The sequence below is a fragment of the Camelina sativa genome, chromosome 20 (assembly GCF_000633955.1).
Source record: "Camelina sativa cultivar DH55 chromosome 20, Cs, whole genome shotgun sequence".
NCBI lineage: Eukaryota > Viridiplantae > Streptophyta > Magnoliopsida > Brassicales > Brassicaceae > Camelina > Camelina sativa.
Genome location: NC_025704.1, coordinates 28,569,314 through 28,596,793, shown reverse-complemented (window position 1 = coordinate 28,596,793; position 27,480 = coordinate 28,569,314). Strand labels below are relative to the sequence as shown.

Sequence of the window (27,480 nt, the reverse complement as noted above, 5' to 3'; positions counted from 1 at the left end):
AGGTTGTACATGTTAAAAAATACAAATTAAACATTAGTTATATATATAATGAATCTATAAAACAAATTAAATCTTTTTATGAAAAAATAGCCCCGCAGTGTACCGCGGGTGAGTATCTAGTCATGTAATATTAAAGGATTTATTTGTGAAAATGGCATGTACAAACTTAATGTTATGATTATCACAAGTTTAAATAAGTACGGCTAAACTTAGCAGATATATTAATATAACAAATTACATTATATAAATGGATATTACATGCATTTCAAAACCATAAAAATTATTTCCTAAGGTATAAAACATTATATCAAAAAACTCAATATGTATAGATTTTGGAATGATGTAAATGGTATTTTATCTATAATATATATTCCATTTTTTATTTTAAAATTAATTTATAAATTTATTTATAAATCAATGTAGATTGTCCTTAAATATTAAAATAATAACATTTTGGAAAGTCATATATATATGTTTTGGAAATTTATTTATTCCCTGTTTATATAATTATATGCAGTATTTATTTATGTACTTATTTATTTATATATATGTCTAATTTAAATAATGGTATGTTTACGAAAAAAATTTAATGTATAACGTATATATATATATACAGTAAAACCTCTATAAATTAATACTCTATAAATTAATAAACACTATAAATTAATAAATTTTGCTGGTCCCAAGTCGGGCCAGTGTAAAAATTAACAAAATTCGATAAGATAATAAGATAATAATTTTTTGAAATCCTCATGTTAAATATGGTCCTAATAATATCATAAATTAATAGTCATGTAAATTTACATATATATATATATAGTGATATAATAATGTATCTTTCTCCCAAAGCTAATTTCTATAGAACAATTGTAATGTTGTATTTTCAAGAGAATTTGTTAAAAATGCCCCTTTTGATATACCCTTTTTCAAAAATACCCTCTTTTCTGGCCATTTTTATTTTTGCCCTCTTTTAATTTTTAATGACCATTTTTATTTTTGCCCTTATTCAATAAAAAGAAAAACAAAATTTTCCCGCCAAAAAATTTCCGACATATTTTCCCGCCAAAAATTTTTCGAAAAAATTTTTCGAAAAAATTTTTCCGCCAAAAATTTTTAAAAAATTTCGACAAAAAATTTTCCCGCCAAAAAAAATTTACAAGGTTTTTAAAAGATTTTATAAGGTTTCTACCTTATAAAAGTCTTATAAACACCTTGTAAAGGCTTTTACAAGATTTTTTAAAAAGTTTTAAAAGGTTTTTTAAACAACTTGTAAACGCTTTTACAAGATTTTTAAAATGTTTTTAAAAGGTTTTAAAAAGGTTTTTAAAAGATTTTTAAAAGGTTTTCAAATTGGTTTTTAAAAAGATTTTTTAAAAGGTTTTTAAACACCTTGTAAACGCTTTTACAATGTTTTTAAAAACCTTGTAAAAATTTTTATAAGATTTTTAAAAGAGTTTTAAAAGGTTTTTAAACACCTTGTAAATGCTTTTAAAACCTTTTAAAAGCATTTCCAAGCTTTTTAAAAGCATTTACAAGGTTTTTAAAAGCGTTTACAATGTGTTTAAAAACCGTTTAAAAACCTTGTAAACACTTTTAAAAGTTTTTTTAAAGCGTTTACAATGTTTTTAAAAGGTATAAATTTCAATATTTTTGGCGGGAAAAATTTTTGATTTTAGCGGGAAAATTTTTTTTTTGGCGGGAAAAAATAATTTTTTTTGGAAAAAATTTTCAATTTTGGCGGAAAAAATAATTTTTTTTGGAAAAAATTTTCAATTTTGGCGGAAAAAAAAATTTTGGCGAGAAATTTTTTTAGCGGAAAAATATTTTCGATTTTGATGACTGTATATTCTTGCTGTCACTCAAAAAAGGGTAATTTGGTCATTTTGTATATAAAGAGGGGTAGTTTTAAAAATGGTCAATATGAAGGGGTATTTTTAAAAAGAGGTATAGAAAAAGGGACATTTTTGAGAATGCCCCTATTTTCAAACTATAACTATATCTCTAAAATATTCTATAACATGTCATAAAAATAGTTAAATTTTTAAAGTTTTCAATTTTTATTTATGCATCATTTACAGTTTGATAATTTGACAGACTATTAAAATAGGAAAATTGATACTATTCATAAATTTGAATTTATGTATGTCATGTGTATAATTCAATTTGTCTATAGTATTTGTAATGAATTGTCAATAATATTTTCTAAATATTACAAGTTCAATTCTTAAACCATAAAATTTACAACATTCAAAAATCTAATCTTATTTTGTTAAAATTATCTTAATTCATAATTTTTTAAAATTTAAACAATTAAAAATATATCTATAAATTAATAATTATTATTTTATAGTGTAAATTAATAATATTAATTTATGGATAAATTAATATCACTATAAATTAATAAAATGTCTTGGTCCCAACATTATTAATTTATAGAGGTTTTATTGTATATATGTATATGTAATCAAATTTTTAAGACATCGATTTCCTATGGTACCCAATTCACATCGGAGATCCAGATACATTAAGAAATCAAGGAAGCAAAACAGAAAAACAAATCAATTATGTACGTGTACAAGGAAGTATGCAAGTGTACATACATATTTTCGTCTATAAATGTATGATGTATCCATGAATATATGTATGCAAGTAATAAGGAAACAAGAAAGCACACAATAAAAAGAGCGAATAAAGCATGGAAGCAAACAATGAATTAAGTGAAGAAAGCAAAGAGGAAAGTGCGAAAATAAGTCAAGCATGCAAGCAAAATATGAAAGAAGTAAGGAAACATACAAACAAGTTAAGCAACGAATGATATAGTAAACAAAGATCGAAGAAACAGAGAATGAAACAAGATAAGCATGTAGCCAAATAACGAAATGAGGAAGTAAGCACACAAACAAGTTAATAAATGAACTGAAAAAATGAGCAAGCAAGAAACAAAGAAAGCATCAAGTAAATGAGCTAAGCTAGCATGAAAGCAACTAGTGAAAGAAACAAGCAAATGCAAGTTAAGCAAGGAAATGACAGTTAATGATGCAAGTAAAGAATCAAGCAGTGAATCAAGGAAGCAACCATATATGAAGTCAACTAGTGAAAGAAACAAGCAAACGCAAGTTAAGCAAGGAAGTGCTGGTTAATGATGCAAGTAAAGAAGCAATCAATGAATCAAGGAAGCAACCATGCATGAATGCAACTAGTGAAAGAAATAAGCAAACACAAGTTAAGCAAGGAAATGACGGTTAATGATGCAAGTGAAGAATCAAGCTGTGAATCAAGGAAGCAAACATGCATGAATGCAAGAAACTGAACATAATTGTATGCTATGTGTTAAGAGATCAACTTAGATCATGTTATTATAGGAACCAAGGACCATAACATTATTATTCTCTATGTTTCCGTCTATAACCTGTTCAATCTCTATATAATTCTGAAAGTATGTTAGCTATGAAATATGTTACTACATCAGAAAAAAAATCGAAATACTAAACTGAAGTAAATAATGATACATACCTGGGACTGGAGGATAGTTAAACTTTAAAAACTAAAAGATAACTCCGGAGATCGAAACGAAGGCCCTATCCTTTCTTTTGACTCACATCCAGTCGCGGTTTCTATCTTACCTTGAAATCTGAATGACATACTACAGAGGAGAAAACACCATGACTTCTCGAAAGATACCACTACCAACTGATAATCTCTCTCAACAAGGAACGCATCAGACTTTTGTAGTTCCTTAACTGAACCCTGCAAGTCCACAAAAAACAACAGCATAGACACCAACACTTAATAATTACAAGTATCCCTTTGTAGTCTCATCACCGACACTATGCTCCACTTCTTGTCCTGCACTTAATATGGATGATCAGACTAGAGCATTAAATTTACCTGAAAACCAAAATGACATTAATATGTTCATGTCGTGACCATCAATTCTACAACTACAGTGGGAAAAATACCTGAAACTGCATATGTTATGATCAATGGTCATGAACTTGATGAAAACTCTGTGTATGCACATTTGTCAAACAATACCTTGATTCACTCACAATTCTCTTACCAAATCATGTATGGGTTGCCAAACCATGTAGACTTACTAACAAAATTTAACGGAAACAGCAGAAAATCATCATCTTATAGTAGCACAAAGATTTCTAAGAATTATCAAGTTGAAAGTGGAAACCTGGACGGTGAAAATTTTTCCAAAAGCAGGAACCATAGATATTCTTCTCTTGGACTGTGAGAGGGTGAAAGAGATTGGCAATGACTAAACCTTCAAAATATAAAAATTTCACTGTCAAAGAAAGCAAGAAAAAAAAAACTATTTTGTGAAAAGTTTGTATTTAGAACGGCATTTTCTTTAGTGCTGCAACTAGCTTTCAACGTCGAGCACTCAAGTGCCTGCAACCAAAAAGAGGAAAAAATCTTTAGTTAGAACCAGTGAAAGTGAAACTTGTCAAATGGTGTTTTATCAGTTTTCATAAATTGACCCATCGCCATTTTCACTTGGAGAGCTCCGCTGCAATACACCTGAAATAAGGATTCTGATTAGAGGTATGCGTCATTAAATGATTCTGATTAGAGAACACAATATAAACCATCAAAACAAGACACAAACTTTTTTTTAATTGACTTTGATGCTTTTCCACAAATTTGTTTCTTGCTCCAGTTTTTGTCTTTTCTTAGCTACGGATTGCAGTGGTGTAGGTTGCAAAATCCAAAAAAAATATACAAATGAAATAATGTAGCTTATTACTTACCTTGAGTGATTCTTCCAACTGGGAAATCTTTTCTTTGTAGATCCTCCCCTATTCAGGTATCTTGTCACCTCTTTTTTTTGCACGCATGCTATTCTACAGGGGTAAGTGAGTATGGTCTCTAAAGGAGTTTGTTGGCTTACTTAGTTGCTCATATCATATATAGAGCTTCTCCTTGTCCACCTCAAACTTTGAAATAGTGTCTAGCAAGCAGAAACACATGTTCATTAGTTTCGGGTAATAATCACACGGACCCCTAAGGTTCTTCAGAACCAAGCCAAACGATAAGGAAAAATCATGTAATTGACTTATTTTTAAATTTAAGAACAACTGCAAAGATTTAAGATTTATTGGTTAGGCATGTTTCTTCACATGCTCAGACTCCAAGACATATCTAAATCAAAGATAATTATGATTATAACCCACATTGTCAATATCTATGGACCAAGCCAAACGATAAGGAAAAATCATGTAATTAACTTATTTTTAAAACTAAGAACAACTGCAAAGATTTGAGATCTATTGGTCACTTGAGCTGATATTGAGATATCTTAGTCTATCTTGACATGCTTAACAAATGACATGCTTAACAAAAAATATTTTCGTACTACTGTCTAAAGGCATGTGAAGTAAGTTACTAACCTTAGTGACATTTTCGGTTTTCTCTTTATTGAGAATTTAGAGAGCTTCTTTGTTATCTTCGTCTACCTTCAGCCTTTTATATTCTCCCATATATCTCCTTGTTCAAGATTAAACAGAAGAGCGGGTGTTTAAACTTGCAAAAGCTTCCTGCAAGAGGAGACCAGAAACTGACAAACTTCTCAATCCAAATAAAATCATAACATTGTTAACGAAAGACTCCTAATCAAAATGCATGAGTCTAATATAATATATATGTATTACTTATCTTCTTTCTTCATTCTGGTTTTTTCGCTTTTGTTTAAATGAGTAATCCTCACTTTAGACCTGAAACATATTCACTGTATCATTATCCTTTCACCAAGTTATTTTATGTAGCTTGGAATCTGAATGGGATAATAAAGATGAAAAAACATCATGACCTCTATAAAGAGATGGAGACTTGGCTGTTTTGCATGATTGTTCTTACAATCCACGACCAACAAAATAATCTCTCTCGAAGTGGAACACAGCAGACTCACTGTAGTCCATAAAAAGTAATACCACCTGACCTTCACTACAGAACAAACCTGACAAATATATACATGAATGTATGCTAAATATTTTAATTGAGAAGATATACATGAAAAAACATAGAGCTCTGAGTATCTACAAACTTACTAGGCCATGAGATTTTCTTCCAAGGCCAAATGGGTTATTTTTCCAGCAGCAGCATATCGACCAACAAAGGCTATCAAATCTACTAGCATAGAAACAATTTGTTGTGCGCCAATCAAGTAACAATGTTTTGTATATAGAGGATGAAACATTTAGCAGGGAAAGAAATGAGAGAGACATCAAAATTTAAGGCTTTAATTGTACCTAATAGCTATTGCGGTCAAACCTCTTGGTGGAATCCACAGACAATAGCTATCATTTATCTAATGGAATCTTTAAAATTCCCAAAATAGCATCTGCTATTCTGCATCACAAGGATTATTGAGCCCCAAAAGATGCATGTTAAAAAAAAACACCTAAGAACAAACTCCGAGAGTAAATTAAGCATGAAGAGACGTTAATCTTATCTTTTAGGGTCATGTTCTCAGTCCACGATAGAAGCCTAAACCTTTGCTTCCTAGTATCTAAACAATAGGAGTAGAGTTATTTGACAGCTGACCATAACATACATAAAGAAGCTTAAACAAAATAAACTATCTAAGTTATTCTGAACTGTATACTAGAAAAACAAACTAAGAAATTTATATTGTTACATAAATGCCTCTAATAAGTTTTTCGTCAGAAAATTCAATCAAAAATTATAACCATGAATGAAAAGAAAGAAAAGAGCTTAGATTATAAGTTTAAAAACAGACCTTAAATTTTGACCCGTGAGAAACCTGAGATATTAACAAAGAAATAATCAGGTATATAAACAATTACACAGACCCCTAAGGTTCTTCAAGTTCAAATTTCGAAGATGTAACTTACGATTTGAAATACCTTCACAATTTGAAGTTTTTTTATAGCTCCACCTTAAGTTTTTTTATAGCTTCACCTTTGTGGCACCCTACACTACTGATCGTAAGGGTGAGAGGACAAAACCAAAGGACAAGGACAATCGAAAGATACCTGTTAGACCCTCTGGATGATCTGGTTTGTCTTTCATAAACTTTTGATGAAGCTCCTCAAACTTGGCAACTCATACCTACAAGATACTCCCATTGCAAATAAGGATCATGTCAGCTGCTTGTTCCTTTCTAAATACTAAATATTTAGATATCACCTTGGGATTTTTTTCCAGACCTCCTTCGACTTTCAACAATAACAATCCCAGCAAGGCAGTAACATAGATCTTTGCCTTTACCTCAGTGGACACACTGCCAGAAAGATATACAAGGATTTAGGTAAAATTCAGCTGTCAAACTAACTATACTTACAGAGTTTATTTCATCTTCTTGGGCAGAAAACTGAATCTGCAGATCAAAAGCAGGAATATGGTCACAATCCTTAGATGACTTCCTCGAACAATTAGTAATAAATTCATACTACTACACCCCAAAGCTAAATTATGAAAATCCACAGAGTGCCTCAGAGTTGAGGAACAAAAAATAGAACAATTAAACTTAACAAGCTTCATTTCTAGAATACGTTTCTCTAGCTTACTTCAATTGGTCTGGCTTTATATTTGCTTCTAAGCCTAGTTAAGAATCTGGTACTCAAACCTTGTGCTATGAGGTAATCCTGAATCTGGTTGCAAGTAAACGCAAAGTCTCAATCCCTGAAAATAAACCATAAAAACCAAGAAGATGACATACATCCATAGACCATTAAAACAAAGACAAGAGCATGTTACCATGAAAAAAGCTATGATGTTCCACAATTTGTTTATTGCTTTTATCCAAAACTTCATATTTCTTAGCTACGGATTGCAGTGCTTTAAGCTGCAAAATCCAAAAATAAATTACAAATGAAATTGTGTACCATCAGTGAAATTACCCTATGCAATTTAATGCTTATAAATTTTAGAAAATGAATGATTAGCTTTAATTACAAACAATATTGTTATTGGCAGATAGATTAGCTAACTTGTTGTGGAACATGCTATAATGTAATTAATCATTCATTTCAAACTATAAAATAGAAGAGAATAAAAGGGTCATGTTCTTTTACCTTTTAGTGTCATATGAAGATACATTAATCTTCAATTCATCAGAGGCTTCGTTCTTCAGAAAAGAGAAACATTAATTTCCATTAATCATGCTATTACTTGCATGCCTTTCTTTTTCCAGAGATTCTTCTAATTGAGCAAGCTCTTCTGTGTAGAACCTCTCATGCTATCATTGTCTCCTCCTTTTCCATACATGTTATATTACAAAGGGAAGATGTTAAGTTGAGTAATATTGTCGTCTTATTAACAGTGATCTCATAAGGGATTTTAATTTTGTTACCTTACTTAGTTGTTCATGTCGCATATAGAGTCTCTCCTTGTCCTCCTTACTTGGAAATAGTGTCTGCCAAGTAGTAATTATACTTCAACGGTTTTGATGATTTCCAACTTTACTACTGATATTAAAAGACAAAGATGACAAAACCAAAGGGCAATCAAAATAATACCTTCTAAACTTTTTCTTTCATGGATTGTGATATTCAAACTTGGAAGCTTCACCCTTCAAGATATTCTCACACTGCACATATGGATCATGTCAGCTCCTTATTGTCTTGTAATTCTCTCAGTAATAAGCTTTACCACTTTTCTGGAGCAGAATCCGCGATTTAAGTGTCCCTTAAGCTTATCTTGAAGCAAGTTGTTGGCATCCTTCTCCCATTACACTCACCCTGCATCAACCTTTCATTCTTAATGTTACCAAGCTTCTCTTGGCTGTTTTGACTCCACAACTTCGACTGCTAGTTAGATTCATGTCTCTGAACGATTGTCAATCTCTCTCCCTATCCAAAGAGAAAGGCTTTTCATGAGATAGAGTGATATAAGTACTAAAGGCATCAAGTTTCTGATAAAGTTAGGTATGCTCATTCACATGCTCAGACACCAAGACATATCTGGATCAAAGATAATTATGTTAGCAACCCACATTGTCTATATCTCTGAACTAAAAAAGCAAACGATAAGAAAAGATCATGTAATGTTGACTTATTTTTCTACACAAAAACAAAGCACTGCAAAAGATTTTAGATTGATTCGTCATTGAATCTTATATTGAGCTAGCTACCTTTTCCTATCTCGTCTCTTTCTTATGCAAGAAACATGTGTCGTCGTTATTGACTGGTTGACCCCAAAATTATTTTGTACTACTGGCTAAAAACATGTGAGGGAGATACTAACCTTGGTGACATTTTCGATTTTCTCTTTATTGAGAGAATCTAGAGAGCTTCTTCGTCTCGCTCATGGCTTCTTCTACCTTCAGCCTTTCATTGCCTTTCGTTTGCAAACAGGTTAGAATTTTTTTTTTTTTTTAACGTTTCATTGATTCACACAGTTGACATGGGACAAGACCTTTTCTTTTGTTCAGCAGGAAAGTTCTTTCACTCTTCTCTAATTTATCTCTGCAGCCTGTACTAACAATTTATCCACACATATTAGCTATAAGAGTTTACATTACTTACCTCATTTGTTTAACCTCTCGGAAGACTCTTATAAGAAGTACTTAATAAATCGAAGTTTCCCTTTGTAAGTCTCATCACCAATAATCTCTATGCTCCACTTTTTGTCCTGCACTTTAATATGGATGATCGGATTAGATAGGAACAAGAGCATTAATTTTAGCTGAAAACCAAAATAACATTAATTTGTTCATGTCCATGTGCAAGCCTACATGAAAAAGAAAAGGTTTTACCAAGATTGTCGTGACCATAAAAAATACATGAAACTATATATATTCAGATCAATGATCATGAACTTGATGAAAACTCTCTTCTATAGTTCCCCTGTTGAAAATGCACATTTATCAACTAAAGTCGAGACACAGATAATATCTGATACTATAAAAAACAAGAGCATCAAAATTACAATACCTTCATTCACTCATATTTCTCTTACTAAATCATGTTGTTGTCTACTGAAAATGTTGTATTGGTTGCCATACCATAAACACTTACTAACAAAATTTAATGGAAACAACAGAAATTCATAATCTTATAGTAACACAATGATTTCTAAGAATGATAAAGTTGAAAGTGGAAACCTGGACGGTGAAAATTGTTCCAAAAGCGGGGATATTCTTCTCTTGGATTGTGAGAGGGTGAAAGAGACTGGAAATGACTACACCTTCAAAATAAAAATTTTGCGGTCAGAGGGGGCAAGAAATATATTCGAGTATATTCTCACTTTTGCAGTTTCAAGAAACAAAAAAAAACAGAAAATGTTGTATTTAGAACGCATTTTTTTAGTGGTGCAACTAGCTTTTGACATCGGACTCGAATGGCTGCAACAAAAAAAAAAAGCAAAAATCTCTAGTTAGAACCAGCGAAAGTGAAACTAGCCAAGTTGACTAATGTTGAAAGAAATGCTATTACTTACCTGCCTTTTTTCCAGTTATTATTCTCATGGAGAAAGCTCTTCTGTGTAGAAATTCCCTGATATCATTGTCTTCTCCTTTTCCGTACATGTTATATTACAAAAGGAAGGTGTCAAGTTGAGTCATGTTGCCATCTTATTAACAGTGGTCTCATAAGGGATTTTGTTACCTTACTTAGTTGTTCCTATCGCATATAGAGTCTCTCCTTGTCTTCTCAACTTGGAAATAGTGTCTGCCAAGTAGTAACTAATCTTCAACGGTTTTGATGACATCCAGCTTTACTAGTGATAGAATATTTTGTTGACACCCAACACTACTGATGTTAAAAGTGAAAGATGACAAACCAAAGGAACCGTTACATACATGCCTCTCTATTCTATATCCTATGGAGCATAAGAACTATGGAGTTTATTTCATTTCTTGGGCAGAAAACTGAATCTGCATATTAAAATCATGAATATGTAAGTAACAAAGGAACCTGAGACGTATTGCTCCCCTTAAATTTTGACCCGTGAGAAACCTGAGATATTAACAAAGAAACAATCCGGTATTATAACCAAGGACCAAAGATATACGAATCAGTAGACAAAATAGAACAGTATGCGATCAAATTCGATCCCGGACAAAGATTTAGAACACAAAAGAAACGGAAAAGAAGATATGATACCATAGAAGAGACGAGACTACTATGTGTGTCTTCGTGCGATGTACCATCAAGTCCCGTTGAAAACAAAACAAGAAAATCCTTTCATCAAAACAGAAGGAATTAAAAAGGTCATTAAGGAATTTAGAAAGAAATTAAACAAGACTACTTATGTTATGAGTAGCTTGAACAAAATCCAATGATCATTAATTACCCTTTCACCAAGTTAATTTAAGTAATCTAAATGGGATACTACAGATGAGATAACAAGGATGAGCCAAATTAAAAGTGTAAATTAAGTAAAGATAAATAACCTTGTCAAAACAAAAGGAATAAAGTTATATGATAGCTGAAAAACATAGACACCAACACTCAATACTTACAAGTTTCCCTTTATAGCCTCATCACCAACATTCTATACTCCACTGCTTGTCCTGCACTTAATAATCGCCAAACCTGCAGCACTTGCCATTTGGATTTATCACATTTTCTAGTGGTAAAATTATCACACTACGAACATTGCTCTTTCACTGAGCCTGAAAAAATCATCTCTTGTAAACTGCTTCTAGTGGAGACAAGAAAACCTAAAAATGTTTCCAGCCTGACAAAGAAAAGTGATAAACATTATACCATAGAGAGCGATTAACATAATCTAGAACAAAGAATTAGAGAAACACTACCTTGTTTGTTGGTAAAAAGAATTTCGTTGACACAAAAAAAATTGATGCAAAATGCTTAGAGACTAGTACTTTTATCCTTCTCCAGCTACTAAGTTAGAACAAAAAAAAGAAAGCAAACATCACTAGGTAGAACCACTAAAAGTGAAGCAAGCCAAATGATGTTTCATAAATTGACCCTTCGCCATATAAACCATTTTTCACTTTTAGATTCACACGACCACTTAAGAGTATTTAATCTTCTACTGCATAAGAAGAAAGGAGAAGATAACATACTTGGGAGAAGATAAAAAGCACAACCATTGGAGAGCTCCGTTGCAATAGACCTGAAATAAGGATAATAGTGTCTAAGAGGTATGCGTCATTATATTATATAATTCTGATTAGTAAAAACAATAAACCATCAAAACCAAGACACAAACATTGGATATAAATATTAATTTTACCTGAAAACCAAAATGACATTAATATGTTAATGTCCATGTGCAAACCTACATGACTAGAAATCATGTCCATGTGCAAACCTACATGACTAGAAACACGTTTTACCAAGATTGTCATCAGATACTGAGCTCTACCTTACATGTCTTGTTGTTATTGACTGGCAGAAGCCCTTGCCAGCACGTGGAATAAGTAACTAACCTTAGTGGCATTGTTGGTTTTCCCTTCCTTGAGAATTTGAGAAGCTTCTTTATCCTCTTCTTCTCGCTCATGCTTCTTCCATATATATCTCCTTGTTTAATAATAGACAAACAGGTCAAGAAATTTTGTTTCTTTGAACATTTCACACAATTAATATGGGAGAATACCTTTTCTTACAGACCCTTTCGTTTTGCAGACAAGTTCTTCCACACTTCTCCGATTCATCTCTGCAATTCATCCGCACAACTTAGCTTTAAGAACTTAAAGAACAGTAAAAAACACGACTATAATACTTGCATTTTACATTACTTATCTCAAATTCTCGTAAGGCAGCACTCCTCTCGTAATTATGTAGGCAGATATGTGTTGTTTAGGCTTCAAGGGATCCTTTAGTTTCCTAAAAAATGAGAATGTTGTCAGTTTTCTTGCTTATTCACACTATAAAAACAGTTCGCGAGTGAAAAAGATAGATATATTACAAATTTATGTGGACATCATCATCTCAGCTCGAGTCTCGAGGTCTCTGTAAACTCTAACAAAAACTTTGGCGTTTTCCTGAAGAGCAGTTTTTTCTCTATAGTCTGCGAAAACTGCAAACCGAAAACACAAGTGTTTCAGAGCATGAATCATAATGAACTTAAGTTTACAATGTAACTTCACCTGGAGATTAAGGCAAGATTGTGTCTAAGTAGTCTTGTATTAGGTGATGTACCTAAGCATATTCTGGTTGAATTGAGTAAATTGATACTTACTTAGCGATAAAATATTTGCTTGTCTTTTTCATCAGCAGGTCTTCTCTGTTTTGTACTGGCTTACTGAAGCTTTACCAATTTTCTGGAGCAGCATCCGTGATTTATTTGTCATTCAAGCTTATCATGTATCAAGTTGTTGAAATCCTTCTCCCAGCTTTTTTGACTAGTTCCTGCTCCACAACTTTGACTGCTAGTTATATTCATGTCTCTGAATGGTTGTCAATCTCTCTCCCTGTGCCAAGAGAAAGGTTTCTCATAAGAGGGAGTGATATAAGTACATCAAGTTTCTGATAAGGTTAGGCATGTTTATTCACGTCCTCAGTCTCCAAGACAGATTGTCTATATCTCTGAACTAAAAAAGCAACAAAGAACTGACAAAAGATCATGTAACGTTGACTTATTTTTATACCGAAAAACAAAGAACTGCAGAAGATTTTAGATTGATTCGTCATTGGATCTGATATTGAGCTACCTTTGCCTATCCCGTCTCATTCTTATGCAAGAAATATGTGTCTTTGTTATTGACTGGCTGACCCCAATATGATTTTCTACTACTCACTAAAAACATGTGAAAGATACTAACCTCGGTGACATTTACGATTTTCCCTTTAATTGAGAGAATCTAGAGAGCTTCTTTGTTCTCTTCCCCTCGCTCATGGCTTCTTCTACCATCAGCCTTTCATTGCCTTCCATATATATCTCCATATGTTCTGATCAATGATCATGACCTTGATGAAAACTCTCTTCTATAGTTCCCCTGTTGAAAATGCACATTTATCAACTAAAGTCGAGACACAGATAATATCTGATACTATAAAAAACAAGAGCATCAAACTTACAATACCTTCATTCACTCATATTTCTCTTACTAAATCATGTCGTTGTCTACTGAAAATGTTGTATTGGTTGCCAAACCGTGAAAACTTACTAACAAAATTTAATGGAAACAACAGAAATTCATAATCTTATAGTAACACAAAGATTTCTAAGAATGATAAAGTTGATAGTGGAAACCTGGACGGTGAAAATTGTTCCAAAAGCGGGAACCATAGATATTCTATAAAATACCGAATTGGCACGCATGGTTACTGACTACTAAGCATGGGAGATCAGAAATCCATCCAAGCAACATAGCCAACTTTTGTTTCTCAAGTTTTAACTTCAACTCATGGATCTTTGAGTTTACCTCAGTGAATATACTCCCAAAAAGTTAAACAACGAATCATGGAGCATGAGAACTCTGCAGTTCGTAACCAGAAATATGCTCACAACCCTCAAATAATTTTCTCTCTGAAGAACAATAATAGCCAAAATCATACTAGTCGATACACGAACTTAATGATAGAAATAGACAGAGATAACAAAAGACTAAAGATCTAAATCCTCTGTTTCTATAAAATACCGTTCTTCAGCTGAGGTCGATCGGTCTGCATGTAATTTGATTCTAGCAAGCAAGTTAAGGATAGAAAGTAAGGAGGAAAGAATAAAAAACTCAGTAAATAAGGAGAGAAATTAAACATGTATGTAAGGAAGTAAGAAGGTCATTAAGGAATTAAGAAAGAAATTAAACATGTATGCAAGGAAACTAGAAGTTGTTGGCATCCTTCTCCCATTACACCACCCTGCAACAACCTTTCATTCTTAATTTTTGATCAGTAACAAGCTTCTCTCAACTGTTCTGACTCCACTACTTCGACTGCTAGTTAGATTCATGACTCTGAACGGTTTTCAATCTCTCTCTCTGTCCCAAGAGAAAGGCTTTTCATGAGAAGGAGTGATATACATACTAGAAGCATCAAGTTTCTGATAAGGCACCAAGACATATCTGAATCAGAGATAATTATGTTAGCAACCCACATTGTCTATATCTCTGAACTAAAGCAAACGATAACAAAAGATCATCTAACGTTGACTTATTTTTATAACAAAAAACAATGAACTGCAAAAGATTTTAGATGGACTCGTCACTGAATCTGATATTGAGATCTGATATTGAGCTACCTTTGCCTATCTCGTCTCTTCTTTGTTCTCTTCGTCTCGCTCATGGCTTCTTCTACCCTCAGCATTTCATTGCCTTCCGTATATATCTCCTTGTTCAATAATATGCAAACAGGTTAGAATTTTTGTTTTTTTTGAACATTTCATTGATTCACACAGTTGATATGGGACAAGACCTTTTCTTTTGTTCAACAGAAAAGTTCTTCCACTCTTCTCTGATTCATCTATGCAACCTGTACAATATATCCGCACAAATTAGCTTTAAGAGTTTAAATAACAATAAGAAAAGAGACCATAATAATTGTATTTTACGTTACTTACCTCAAAAATCGTTTAACCTCTCACAAGGCAGCACTTCTTATAAGAAGCAATTAGGCACCACCACTTAATAAATCAAAGTTTCCATTTGTAGTCTCATCATCACCGGTACTCTCTATACTCCAATTTTTGAGATCAACAAAGTAATTTGAGAGATCAACATAACTTAAGAGCGGAGTTTGAAACTTGCAAAGGTTTCCTGCAAGAGAAGAACAGAAACTTACAAACTACTCTATCGAGATAAAATCACGAAGTTAACAATGTTACTGAAAGACTCCTAAACGAAATAAAGAAAGAGATACATGAACCTAATATAATATATATGTATTACCTATAATCCTGGCATGAAACAAGCTTTCTTCATTATGGGTTTTGCAATTTTGTTTGAATCCTCACTTTTGACCTGACAAAATACCCAATGATTGACCAAGTTAATTTAAGTAGCTTGGAATCTAAATGAGATACTACATATGAAAAAACACCATGACCTCTATAAAGAGATGGAGACTTGGCCATTTTACAGGAACGAAGCAGATTCATTGTAGTTCCTAACTTGAATCCTGCAAGGCGTATATTCCACACAAAAAATAGCATCTGCAGTCTCATCTCCTGAAAATGCATGTAAACTTTGCTGCGAAAAACAAGGATGAGTCAGCTGAGAGAGTAAATTTAGTGAAGATAAATAACTGTATAAAAACAAAAGAAATAGAGCAATATGAAAGACACCAACACTCAATTAATTACGAGTTTCATGGAAATCTGAACCTGTGGGATATAAAAAGTATTATTCCAGCAGCTCATATGCATCATAAAATGACAAACCATAATTATTGTTGGTCAAAATATCGACAAACTCACTAAGCCATGAGATATTCTTCTAAGGAAAAATGGATCATTTGTTAAACTTGTTGGCAACCAGCAGCAGCATATAGACATAGAAACAAAGTTTTACCTGGAGATTAAGACCAAATTGTGTCCATAATTGCAGTTCTGGTAAAACGATTCTCTGATGTACTCAAGTGACAGAGACCTTATACACGTGCCATAGCAGAGATAGAATCTTAATCAAATATGCACAGCATCACAGGGATCGCTCCCTTGCAAGGAAGTTATCCATCAAAAAAATTCAAAATCATTTAACATGTAAGTAAAAAGGGAACCTGAGACGTAGTGCTCCCCTTAAATTTTGACCTGTGAGAAACCTGAGATATTAACAAAGAAACAATCCGACATTATAACTAAGGGACCCAAAGGTATACGATTCAGTAGACAAAACAGGACAGTATGCGATCAAATTCGATCAAGTTGAAGAAACATAAAAGAAGATACAATAATACCATAGAAGAGACGAGACTACTACTATGCGTGTCTTCGTGCGATATGCCATCAAAGTCCCGTTGGAAACAAAACAAGAAAATCCTTTCATCAAAACAGAGCCGAATAGCCAACGAATCAGAATCAAATCTCAAAACAATTTAAATTGAAGGATACGACAATCATCTTCGTTCTTTAGGAGAATCGTCGTCCTTGATTACCTATGACACAAAAACATTAGTCATACAAACGGTCGATCTTGTTGTACCAACATATATGAGAATCATCAATGGCGGAGCGTGAGAGAGATGAAATTGAAAGAGAGAGAGAGAGAGAGAGAGAGAGAGAAGAAGATAACATAACCTGAGCTAACAATTTCGATGATGGAGCCCTAGAATAGAAGCAACATATATGAGAATCATAGAGTGAGAGAGAGAGAGAGATTGGTAAAATTGAAAGATTCAGAGAGATGATAACATAGGACCTGATCGGAGATGGCTCTCTCTCTCTCTCTCTCGGACTTTTAGAGAAGGAAGACGAGAACCCAAACAACGGTCACAAGATTGATTGAGAAGTCTCTTCTGGGTTTATCAATTGAGAACCCAAACAACGGTCACAAAATTGATTAATCTCTCTCTTTCTCCCTTTGTTTCGAAATTGATTACTTTTTCAGATTTAAATGAAGTTTCACGTCCACAATTTGTGACCGTTTTGATGAGTGATGTGTCGGTCAATTCAACTAAACAACAAAACTTACATTTTTTAACCACACCAGTCTTCCATTAAACCCAAATTCATAACCGTTAACTTTCTTTCTAATTCTTAGAATTTTAATCCAACGGCAATAATAAAAAGACACTAAACGACAATGTTAGCCACATTAGGAGTTATTAGATTACGCCCACCTCCTTTTTCTTGGATAAAACATATTTCGTTTAAATTAAAAAATCTAGTTATTGTGCAATTATTCAGAATTTTGCTATATAAAAAAAACAACATGGAATTATCTAGATATTTGCAAGAAAAATACGGAAATTAGTGACTGTCGATTTCCATGAAACAACAGCTACTCAAATTACTTGTATCAGAGTAAGAATAAGGTTTAGAATTTTTGATTGTCTTAGGTTCTTTCAAAGAATCAGGTTTAGATCTGGAGAATCAGCAATGATAAGATTTCAGTATGAGCGGCTTAGGAGAATCTCTAGCAACTGTTATAGAATGACTCACCACAGGAATCAATGTCCGTTTCTTCAGCAGCCTCCGAGTAATAGGATTAATCATGCGATTTTAGAAAGACTTGATCAGAATATAGTTGTTGAGAATGATGAATTAAACAGAGATAATATCAATTCTCAGTCTCATATATCGGATAGATCATTTCCAGCACCAATCTCTCAACCTCCAAGAGTGGATACTCCTCCTCCTAACCCAGAGAAATTAGCTGCTGTGAGTCCTTACTTTCAAGATTTCAAAGCTGAAAATGTTCAACATTTTGCAGTACCAATTCCACAACATGCATCAAGGCTGAGAATGGAATCCTCAAATGGTTTTAATGTAACTCCATCTGATGATCATGAAAGCACTTCAAAAGCTTTAAAGAATTCTGGATTTGGTGAATCATCAAAATATGAAATCGGTGAGTCATCCAAGCATCCAAGATCTGAAATAGTTAAAGATGGAGAAAGAAAGCTAAAACAAAAGCTTCAAGTTTATGAAGGTGGAGGATTTCAGCTACCTCCAAAGAAACGATAATTTCACTCTACAAGATATATCAATCACTTTTTGGTGAGCCTGCAGTATCTTAAGCAGGATTAGTAAGAAGTTTGTTTACTTTTCAAGTATGGTTAGCATTTTTTGGGTCCTGCTTATCTACAATGCAAGTGGAAGATGAAGAAAAGGTTGCAAATCAGTTTGTACTCATCTTTGTTCATCTTTTTGGCTAGATCAGGTGTTGAGTTTACTGATCTAAACTTAATCTTATATGAAAGAAGGTTTAACCACTTTTAGTTTAAGTTAAAATGGGATTATCTTTCTTCTTGTGATAATCCATCTTTTGTAATAGGTGAAATGTTTACACTGTTGTAATATTGGCTACTTATAATACAATCTATAAAATCAGACTTGAGAAAAAAAAAATATATATATATATATATATATATATAGAAAGTACAATCTTTGTTGTTGGAAATCCAAAAGATCTAAATTTAAGCTAAATTAAACATATTAAAAATGTTTAGTATAGTTAAGTTATAAACATTCCACTACAATCATATTGTATATCCACTTTTATTAATTAACTAGTATTACATGATGATGTTGTCATTGAGCATATAAATCACTTGGTTTAATAAAGATCAATTATTATAGATGCAAAGTCTTTCACCTGTCAAAACAAAACGCATTTTCAATTGAAACTATTTTCTATAACTGCACCAAGCTTTTACGTATGTTATATTATGAAGAACAAATTCTATCAAAACACAAATGATCGAGAGGTTAGCTAGCCCGGGCACATTTTGATATTATATAGGTAATCACTATCAGTTTTTCGCCTTGTACGGCTTTAAATCTTTCACCATCTTAAGTTTGTTAAGTTTCCCAAAATGATTTGATGAACTCATACAATGGCATTTTTCCCTTATGCATAGAGCTTCCCTGCTTGTGCAATTGGCGACAGCATTGCATTCTTCTCTAGTCTTGCAAGGGGCAAACGTTTGAGCAACTGTGAAACGTATCAGTCCACAATAAGATATGCTATATGTAAAAATCCAACAAATATTTAGCTAAAAGACTTGTGAGAGATTTAGAGACTTACAAGGTATCAAGAGTATTAAGATATTACATATGTAGAATACTATAATAAACATTTTATTGACTACTCTTATTTGTTTTCCATTTTAAAAATTGAAATTAAAAATTTTGAACATTTTTTTAAACAAATAACAAAATTCTGATTTAATAATTTAGGAAATAAAATTGGATTTTTTTTCTATTAAATTCCTGCCCGCACAAGTATGCGGGTAACTCACCTAGTTACATCATATACGTAATATCCCACATACGAATTTAATACAAAAAAAAAAGTAAAGTACGGGATTGAATACTAGTACCAAATAAATAAATTTTAACCAAATAATTTAGTGGGAAACGTTTTGCCAAATTTTTGGGTTAGTCCGCCCAAAACAAATAACTTTGGTTTGATAATTGTCTTTTTTAAGTATATGATTTTGAATAACAATTATAGAATCATTTTCTCTAAGTTTGGAGTGATATATCAAAGAAGAAGGGAGTACATATACACTACATAAAATTTAAGGTTAAGAAAATGATTAGATTTCAAAATACTTATAAATAAATATTTTACAAATCTTTTTTTTTTTCTTTTTTGTTAACTAGGAGGAGTTCGGGCCTGGGCCTTAATCTCCCCCATGGCCCGGGACCAGCCTTTGCTAATACCTTATGACATAGCGTAAAGCATCCCTCCCACCGGGAATCGAACTAAGGAGCACATGGATCCAACTCCTGCACTTAAACCACTAGCTCACTTGCACCGATGGTATTATTTTACAAATCTTTATAGATAGATAATTCAAAAGATTGATTTTATTTAATATATATATATATATATCTATGAGTTATATATGCATATAAATTATTTATAGCTTGGTTCTATGGTTGTGATTGGAGTATAGGGTTTGGAGTTAAGGTTTGGGGTATAGGGTTTTGGACTTTGGAGTAAAGGTTTGAATTTGTGGTTAAGGTTTGAAAAATATTAGATTTGAAAAACTATAATATTTTTATAATTGTTAGATATTAGTTTTTGGGTATGTTACAGTAATTAGATTTCCTTTTGGAAGGTTTTAGAATTTATGCTTATTTAGAGTTTCACATAGCTTCAGAATTATCCGCAGCCTATCTGTGGCTAACTTATAAATAACTTTTTAAATTTTATTTTTGTAATATTATCTGCCTCTAATACTGCGTACTTTTGTAGCTAATAGTCATGATTTAGTTATGATATTAATTTGTAGCTAAGATACAGCTACCAAATTATTATAAACTAGGAGATATCCTCGTGCTTAAAGCACGGGTTAACACTTTTAAAAAATTTTATAATATAATAATAAAATTTATTGTTATATTTTTTTAAAAAATGTTATTTTGTTTGGGATAATATTTATTTTTAATTGTTCTGTAAATCTATTAGTCTATTTGAATACTAATTATTTTAGAATATTATAGTATTTTATTTTTGACGTATTATTACAGTTTTTTATTGTTTATTTGTTGTATTTGCATCATTATTTTGTGAAATATAAAATAGTAATTTTATTATTATAATTATGAGCAAATAAAAATTATAATTTATCATCTATATAAATTTAGTTTTACCAACCCGCCAATGTGGAAATTAAAACACACATTTTTCATAGATTGAGTGATATATCTTCGTTTTTTAAAAATCAAATCACAACATATGCAGAAAAAATTCTGCATTTTACTAATGATAAGTATTATATGAAAATTCCAAACAATTTGTAAATAAAATAAAATAAAGATGATAGGAGAATCATAATTTGAAATCTTCAAATTTAGTTATTAAAAATAATTATATTGTATACATGGATATAAAATCTTAGTTTTTAAAACTGATTGGTTTCTATTTTTTAAAAAAAAATATTTACTAATTTCGTCCATAATTTATTAGAGAGAGAAAATATATATTTTTTTTTAGATTTTTTAATATTTGATCTGTGAGTGTTTTTTATTTTTTAGTTAAATATATTTATTTAAATTAATTAATTAAGCTTAATTAAAAATTTCTAATGGCAATTGAATGTGATTTTTTACACATTTAAGATTAGTTTCATATTTGTACTTCCCAATTAATATAGTAGGATTCGAGGCTACATTAGTGACGGAAAAGCTACTAAAAAGTCACGGAAAAGACACATTTTATTTTAATGACTAATTTGTGGCTGTTATGAAATAAACCACAAAATTTTATGGCTAGATCGTGGCGATACGATTATTTATACTACTAGAAACAAAGAAGAATCATTGAAAGAGGAAAAAATGTGAGAGAGCAACGAGGAAGAGCCATATATGATATTGTGAGAGAACCACTAATGTAGACGCTTCGAGTATATTATCGGAGTAAGTTGCAGCGGCGAAGTTAGAAATTTAGAAAATCTCTCATTAAATACTCAGTGATTACAAAGGTTACCTAGTGACGCTATTACTACTAAAATTAAGTTGGTTTATTAAATGATTCTAAATTCCTTTCTATTAAAAGTTTTAAAGTCGGTTTAACAAGTGACGTTAATAAACCGACGTCTCCCATCTTATTTTTTTAGTGATTTTGTTAATTTAAATTATATATATATATATATACACTTTCTAAATTTTGATTTAAAAATTAGATTTATTAAACTAGAATTATCCAAAGCTTTTCTAAACCTAAATTTAGTTAATTTTGGTTTAGGCTTCTTATAAAAAACGAAAGGTAAATATGAATGGAACATCCACCAATCGAACTAGCAGTTAAGCCAAACCAAACCGGTATATCCCAAGCTTGACCTTGTCATCTCATAAGCCAAGAAGCAAGCAGCATTAGCAGGAACTCTCAACCACTATAACTATTTATCGTCTTACATTTTTATAATTATTGATGTAATTATTTTCCACTATAAAAACCCAAAAAAATAATATCACCAGTTAGAGAAACNAATGGAACATCCACCAATCGGACTATCAGTTAAGCCAAACCAAACCGGTATATCCCAAGCTTGACCTTGTCATCTCATAAGCCAAGAAGCAAGCAGCATTAGCAGGAACTCTCAACCACTATAACTATTTATCGTCTTACATTTTTATAATTATTGATGTAATTATTTTCCACTATAAAAACCCAAAAAAATAATATCACCAGTTAGAGAAACAATAATCACAAGTCTTATGGAGACGATTGAGCAACAAAGACATTCACTCTCTTCTTTGCCTATGCTCTCTAGGCTTGAACACTTAGATTTCGTTGTAAACTGTTCTTTTACCTTTGGTTTTTCAAGTTAAGAAAAATAGTTTACTAGTTTGATGATTTACTCAAGTGTTTGTTTTCGTTTTTTTCTTTTTGCTTTATGTAGATAAAGAATCTAGAGAGACAACAAAACCTTTCGAAATGGAAAGATGAAAGCGCGTCTACCACACGTGGATTAATCGATAGAGGCACGGCGATTAGAGAAGCGTATTTCAAAGGATCATTACTAGATCGAATTGCAGCTTTGGAGACCAGACTTTTTCAGGTATGGTTTTGATCATTATTACAGATTTTTCCTAGCCAAAGTTTCTCTTGAAGTGAGTGTAATTGTTGTTTGAAGGGTTTTTGTATATGCTAATGTTTAAAAGGGTTTTCATTTTGTACAATGTTTAAAGATATGTTTGGAGTTGGAATCGAGCAGTGCATCTTCTACCTCAACTGGAGGGTCCGGTGAAACATCAAGCCAAAGGATTAAGAAGGATTTGACAAAGACATTACCTATTTTCAGTAGCAACGTTAATCCTTTTCATGTTCCCTTACAACATCCACAAGACCCTCGGGTATAGATATATTTGTTGTTGTGTATTTCTAGACAAGATAGTTATAATATTTCAGTTACATATTACAGAAAAAAAACAATCAAATATTATTAGATCTTCTTGACTAAGCAATTAAGGAGCGAAAATAGGTCATCTATCTAGGATCTAATTTCGGTAATTAGACGGAAAAAAACTAATGTAATTAGTTTAAGTATATAACAATCCATATTTGTCATTTTCTTGTTATATTTTGTAAGAGACTGGTTTGTTTTTGCTATTATATGCTCCTTCTTGTATTGATATATGCTTAAAAACTTAGTTAATTACTTCCGTAATTGTGATTCAATATGTTGTATTGTGATATGAAGGACATGGAGGAGAAGATTGAAGAAGAGAAAGATGAAGAGATAAATCTAGAGAAGCCATTACTCCAGAAGAAGAAGATTAAGAAGAATGATGCTAATGAAACTTGCAAACCAAAGAAGAAGAAGAAGACAAATTCTCCCAAGAAGTGGTGTCGTTTTAGCTTGTTGGGCTGCTAATTTTATGTTATCCCAAAATTTCCTAGACTATGCTTTATTTCGTATTTGTTTTAGATCTAAGTTTTTCTTTACCCATCAAACTTTAGGATTAATATCTATCTTTGCTTTGAACATCTTTATCACCAGATATGCTCGGGTTTTGACATGATCGTAGCAAACAAATAAATTTATAAATATTGTTAGCAAGTAACATAACCTATGTTTAAGACTATATGGTTGAAAGAGAAAGACCAAATACATGCTCTAACTAGGTACTAACCCGCGGATAACCGCGGGCTGAATATATTTTTAATAAAAATTTGTCATAATTTATTTTATTATTATGTTATTTATAATAGTTTGTGATTAAAAATTTGGTTTGCTTATAATATAAGTTTTGTATTTTAAAAATATTTATTGAAAATCTGTCAATAAAACATTTGTATGTAATGAATAAAATTGTTTAAATCTTTGTCAACTAAACACAATCCTTACTAATATGTAAAAAAGAGCAACTAAATATAAGCTAGTAAAATAACTAAAAAGTCTCTTTGAAAACAACATTCATTGTTTTTGTCGGTGACTTCCTTTTCTTGTCTGTAATAATTTTAACCTGTGGTAGAAATTTATTTTGATAAAATTTGTAGTTGTATATTTTATTCGATTTGGTTTTTAAAATCTTACCTGTTAATTTTTTTAAATACGAATTAGTTTTGATTCTAATAGATTTTTTTTTTACTTTTCTACAATTTATTTTATTTGATGTGTCCCCGATTTTCATTTTTTAATTAATTTTATTTATTTAATTAATTAAAAAAAACTTAATTATGTTTTTAATGGTAATTGAATGTAATTTTTACACAGTTTAAGGTTAGTTTCATATTTATACTTCCTAATTAATATACAGTAGGATAAAATTTGTAGTTGTAAATTTTATTTGATTAGATTTTTAAAATCTTAGCTATTAACTTTTTTTTTTAATACGGATTAGTTTGATTCTAATAGATTTTTTTTTACTTTTCCACAATTTATTTTATATAATGTATCCATGATTTTTGTTTTTTAATTAATTATATTTATTTAATTTATTTATTAATCTTAATTAAGTTTTTCTAATGGCAATTGAATGTAATTTTTTACACATTTAAAGTTAGTTTCATATTTGTACTTCCCAATTAATATAGTAGGATGTAGCCCAAATTGTACTAGATCATGATAAAAAAAAATAAAAAAAAATAAAAAAAAATTGTTATCATATTAACTTTAGGATGTACTATAAAGCAACTACCCTCCAAAAATTACAAAATGTGTGGATGTAGATATATGTATAACTGTATATTCCACTACTTTCATTTTTATTTTTTTCGCATGCATATTCCTTTAAAACTTGGTAAGTGGATTCTTAAAAATATATATTTGAAAATTCCTTCAGCCAGCTTTTAGAATAAAAAAATTCGCAATGATCAGAATCAATATTATTCCACCAAATGGACTTTTTTTTTATACTTTTATAATCTCCATAATGCTAAAAGAATATATAACAATCTAATGAATATATGTATTATTTTCTGACTTTAACTTTAGAAAAAGGTAAAAATGTTATAATTAAATCATGACAGTTTGAGTCCGCTCCATTTCTTTGTCTACCCAGAGAATACTATTCTCCTTTTCATTTAAATTTTCGTATAAAGAAAATTTAATTTAGGGTAATGCTACAATTTTTGGTTGTGGTATAGTTATATGTCAAAAGATTAATGTAGTTCTACACTCTGGATATTTATAACTAACTAACTCTTAATGATATCAATATTAAATTTTAAAAAATATTAAGTACTATATACTACTTCCTCTGGTTTTTTTTACTTGTCATTCTAGAGTAAAAGTTTTGTTTTCCAATACTTGTCATTTTAGATTTCCAATGCATATGTTTGGTAAAAATACAATTTATATCCCCAATATTTTAATGCTTTGACCAATAAAAAAATTATAAAATGTATTAAAGAAGGGGTAAAATAGAAAATTGAGTTGCTTTATTAATCTGCGTGAAAAAACTTTAAACGACAAGTAATTTAAAACGGAGGGAGTAGTATAGAAGAACTGAAGAAGAAGAAGTAAATAAACCATGATTCCCATAAATCTCTTTTAAACATGTAAAAGTCAACTCTCATTAAATTAAGAGAAAAGAATATCTAATTTCTACTTAGAATATCCGTACACTTTTTAAATGGTTAATTTATTCGTTTACTGTTTACTAAAAGAAAATTCTAAGTTTAAAAAAAAATAATAATAATCTAAAATCAGAGATAGAGTATTATAAAAAGCTATAGTGAATCAATGAGACTAACATTCAAGTTAAAATGTAATTTAAAAAAAAATGTAAAAATTAGTAGTATTAATCATCGCTGTAAAGAAAAGGGTGTTAATCATCAACCACGTCCTTTTTGAATGTTCTCCCGCTGCACAAGTATGGGAACTCTCAGGGATATCTGCAGGTCCGGGTGTATTCCCGTGTCAAGCTCTTTTTCAAACTTTGACTTTCTTTTCTGGCGTGCTAAGGACCTAGGAATGGAGGAAGAACAGCTACATAGTTTTCTTTGGATTACATGGTACATCTGGAAAGCACGAAATGATAAGGTGTTTAACAATAGAGAGGTCCTTCTGACAGATACCTATGCATTGCTATCTCAGAATCCCACGTATGGAAGGTCGCCCAATTAGTGGAAAAAATGGAAATGCGGAGGATACGGTACCCGCGCAGGAACTAGAAGGCCCTACAATCCCACCCACGGGTCGCTTAGTGTGTCAAGTGGATGGTTCATGGAATAAAAAGGACAGCCTATCTAGGATCTAAGAGCAATGTCCTATTTGTTATCACCTCTTCATGCAGAATTAGAGGCTTTATGTTGGGCTATGAAAAGTGTTCTTTCCCTAGGATATGATATGGTTCATTTTGAGACAGACTGCCAAGAAATTTTAAGCGTCTTAGATGAGTCAAAAGACTGGTCAGCGTTTGCTTCTGAGCTAGATTCCTTTCAGTCTTATCGAAGAAGATTTTCTATGTTTTATACCTAAAATGAACAATGTCCGTGTCGACTGCCTAGCGAAAGCGGCTCGAACACGAAGAACTTTTTTTCCTATGTAAGTCCGCAGGTTCTGGAATGGTTAGTTCATCAGATTATCGTATTTGAATTGGTTTAATAAGATATGGTGTTTTTGAAGTTTAAAAAAAAAAAAAAAATCATCAAATTCGATATAAGTGTATTTGTATATATGCACGTATATGTAATATATGTAGACATTAAAATTAAATGCCTCGAATACGCCAAAAAAACAGCTGGACACGGTTCTTATGGTTATAAAATTGTACCTACCGTATCTCTTTCGATTCTACCTCTTAGACCATCCACATTGGTGTGGGACTTTTTTTGGTCCCCCACATTTAATACTAATATTTTGAGGGTTTCTTATTTGTAGTAGGAGCATTGGGGTGTATTTGTATTTGGTCCCCCAAATAAAATAATAATATTTTGAAAGTTTAAAGATTAATTATTTAAAGAAAGAAAATATAAAAACATACAATTTAAAGATTAATAACATTAAAAATATAACATAAAAACATCAAAACAAAAAC

The 27,480-nt window shown here is 31.4% G+C and overlaps 2 protein-coding genes and 3 long non-coding RNA genes across 5 annotated transcripts; 2 read left to right on the top strand and 3 right to left on the bottom strand.

Moving 5' to 3' along the window:
- Window positions 2,416-6,513, bottom strand: LOC104771941. Its single transcript, XR_002036872.1, has 8 exons — window positions 6,258-6,513; window positions 6,057-6,135; window positions 5,819-5,965; window positions 5,661-5,723; window positions 5,400-5,546; window positions 4,761-4,960; window positions 4,491-4,530; window positions 2,416-4,401 (listed from the first exon to the last, which is right to left on the bottom strand). It is a non-coding gene; the product is annotated as an uncharacterized LOC104771941 (long non-coding RNA).
- On the bottom strand, window positions 6,754-17,380 carry LOC104771940. The gene is made up of 21 exons (XR_002036871.1): window positions 16,776-17,380; window positions 16,599-16,640; window positions 16,391-16,468; window positions 15,927-16,069; window positions 15,770-15,841; window positions 15,442-15,637; window positions 15,297-15,353; window positions 15,124-15,212; window positions 14,137-14,947; window positions 9,388-9,603; window positions 9,217-9,309; window positions 8,623-8,822; window positions 8,490-8,560; window positions 8,324-8,386; window positions 8,046-8,225; window positions 7,729-7,816; window positions 7,598-7,653; window positions 7,159-7,348; window positions 7,005-7,080; window positions 6,864-6,942; window positions 6,754-6,772 (listed from the first exon to the last, which is right to left on the bottom strand). It is a non-coding gene; the product is annotated as an uncharacterized LOC104771940 (long non-coding RNA).
- LOC104771939 lies at window positions 10,584-14,064 on the bottom strand. Its single transcript, XR_764961.2, has 12 exons — window positions 13,967-14,064; window positions 13,706-13,879; window positions 13,123-13,354; window positions 12,850-12,960; window positions 12,680-12,767; window positions 12,538-12,597; window positions 12,371-12,461; window positions 12,175-12,260; window positions 12,005-12,054; window positions 11,435-11,819; window positions 11,076-11,153; window positions 10,584-10,928 (listed from the first exon to the last, which is right to left on the bottom strand). It is a non-coding gene; the product is annotated as an uncharacterized LOC104771939 (long non-coding RNA).
- Window positions 17,917-18,504, top strand: LOC104772919 (uncharacterized protein At4g02000-like). Its single transcript, XM_010497473.1, has one exon. The coding sequence runs from the start codon at window positions 17,917-17,919 to the stop codon at window positions 18,502-18,504; it is 588 nt and encodes a 195-aa protein (XP_010495775.1).
- On the top strand, window positions 22,631-24,011 carry LOC104771938. Its single transcript, XM_010496559.1, has 4 exons — window positions 22,631-22,788; window positions 22,896-23,054; window positions 23,185-23,349; window positions 23,697-24,011. The coding sequence occupies exons 1-4, from the start codon at window positions 22,711-22,713 to the stop codon at window positions 23,868-23,870; spliced, it is 576 nt and encodes a 191-aa protein (XP_010494861.1). The 5' UTR covers window positions 22,631-22,710; the 3' UTR covers window positions 23,871-24,011.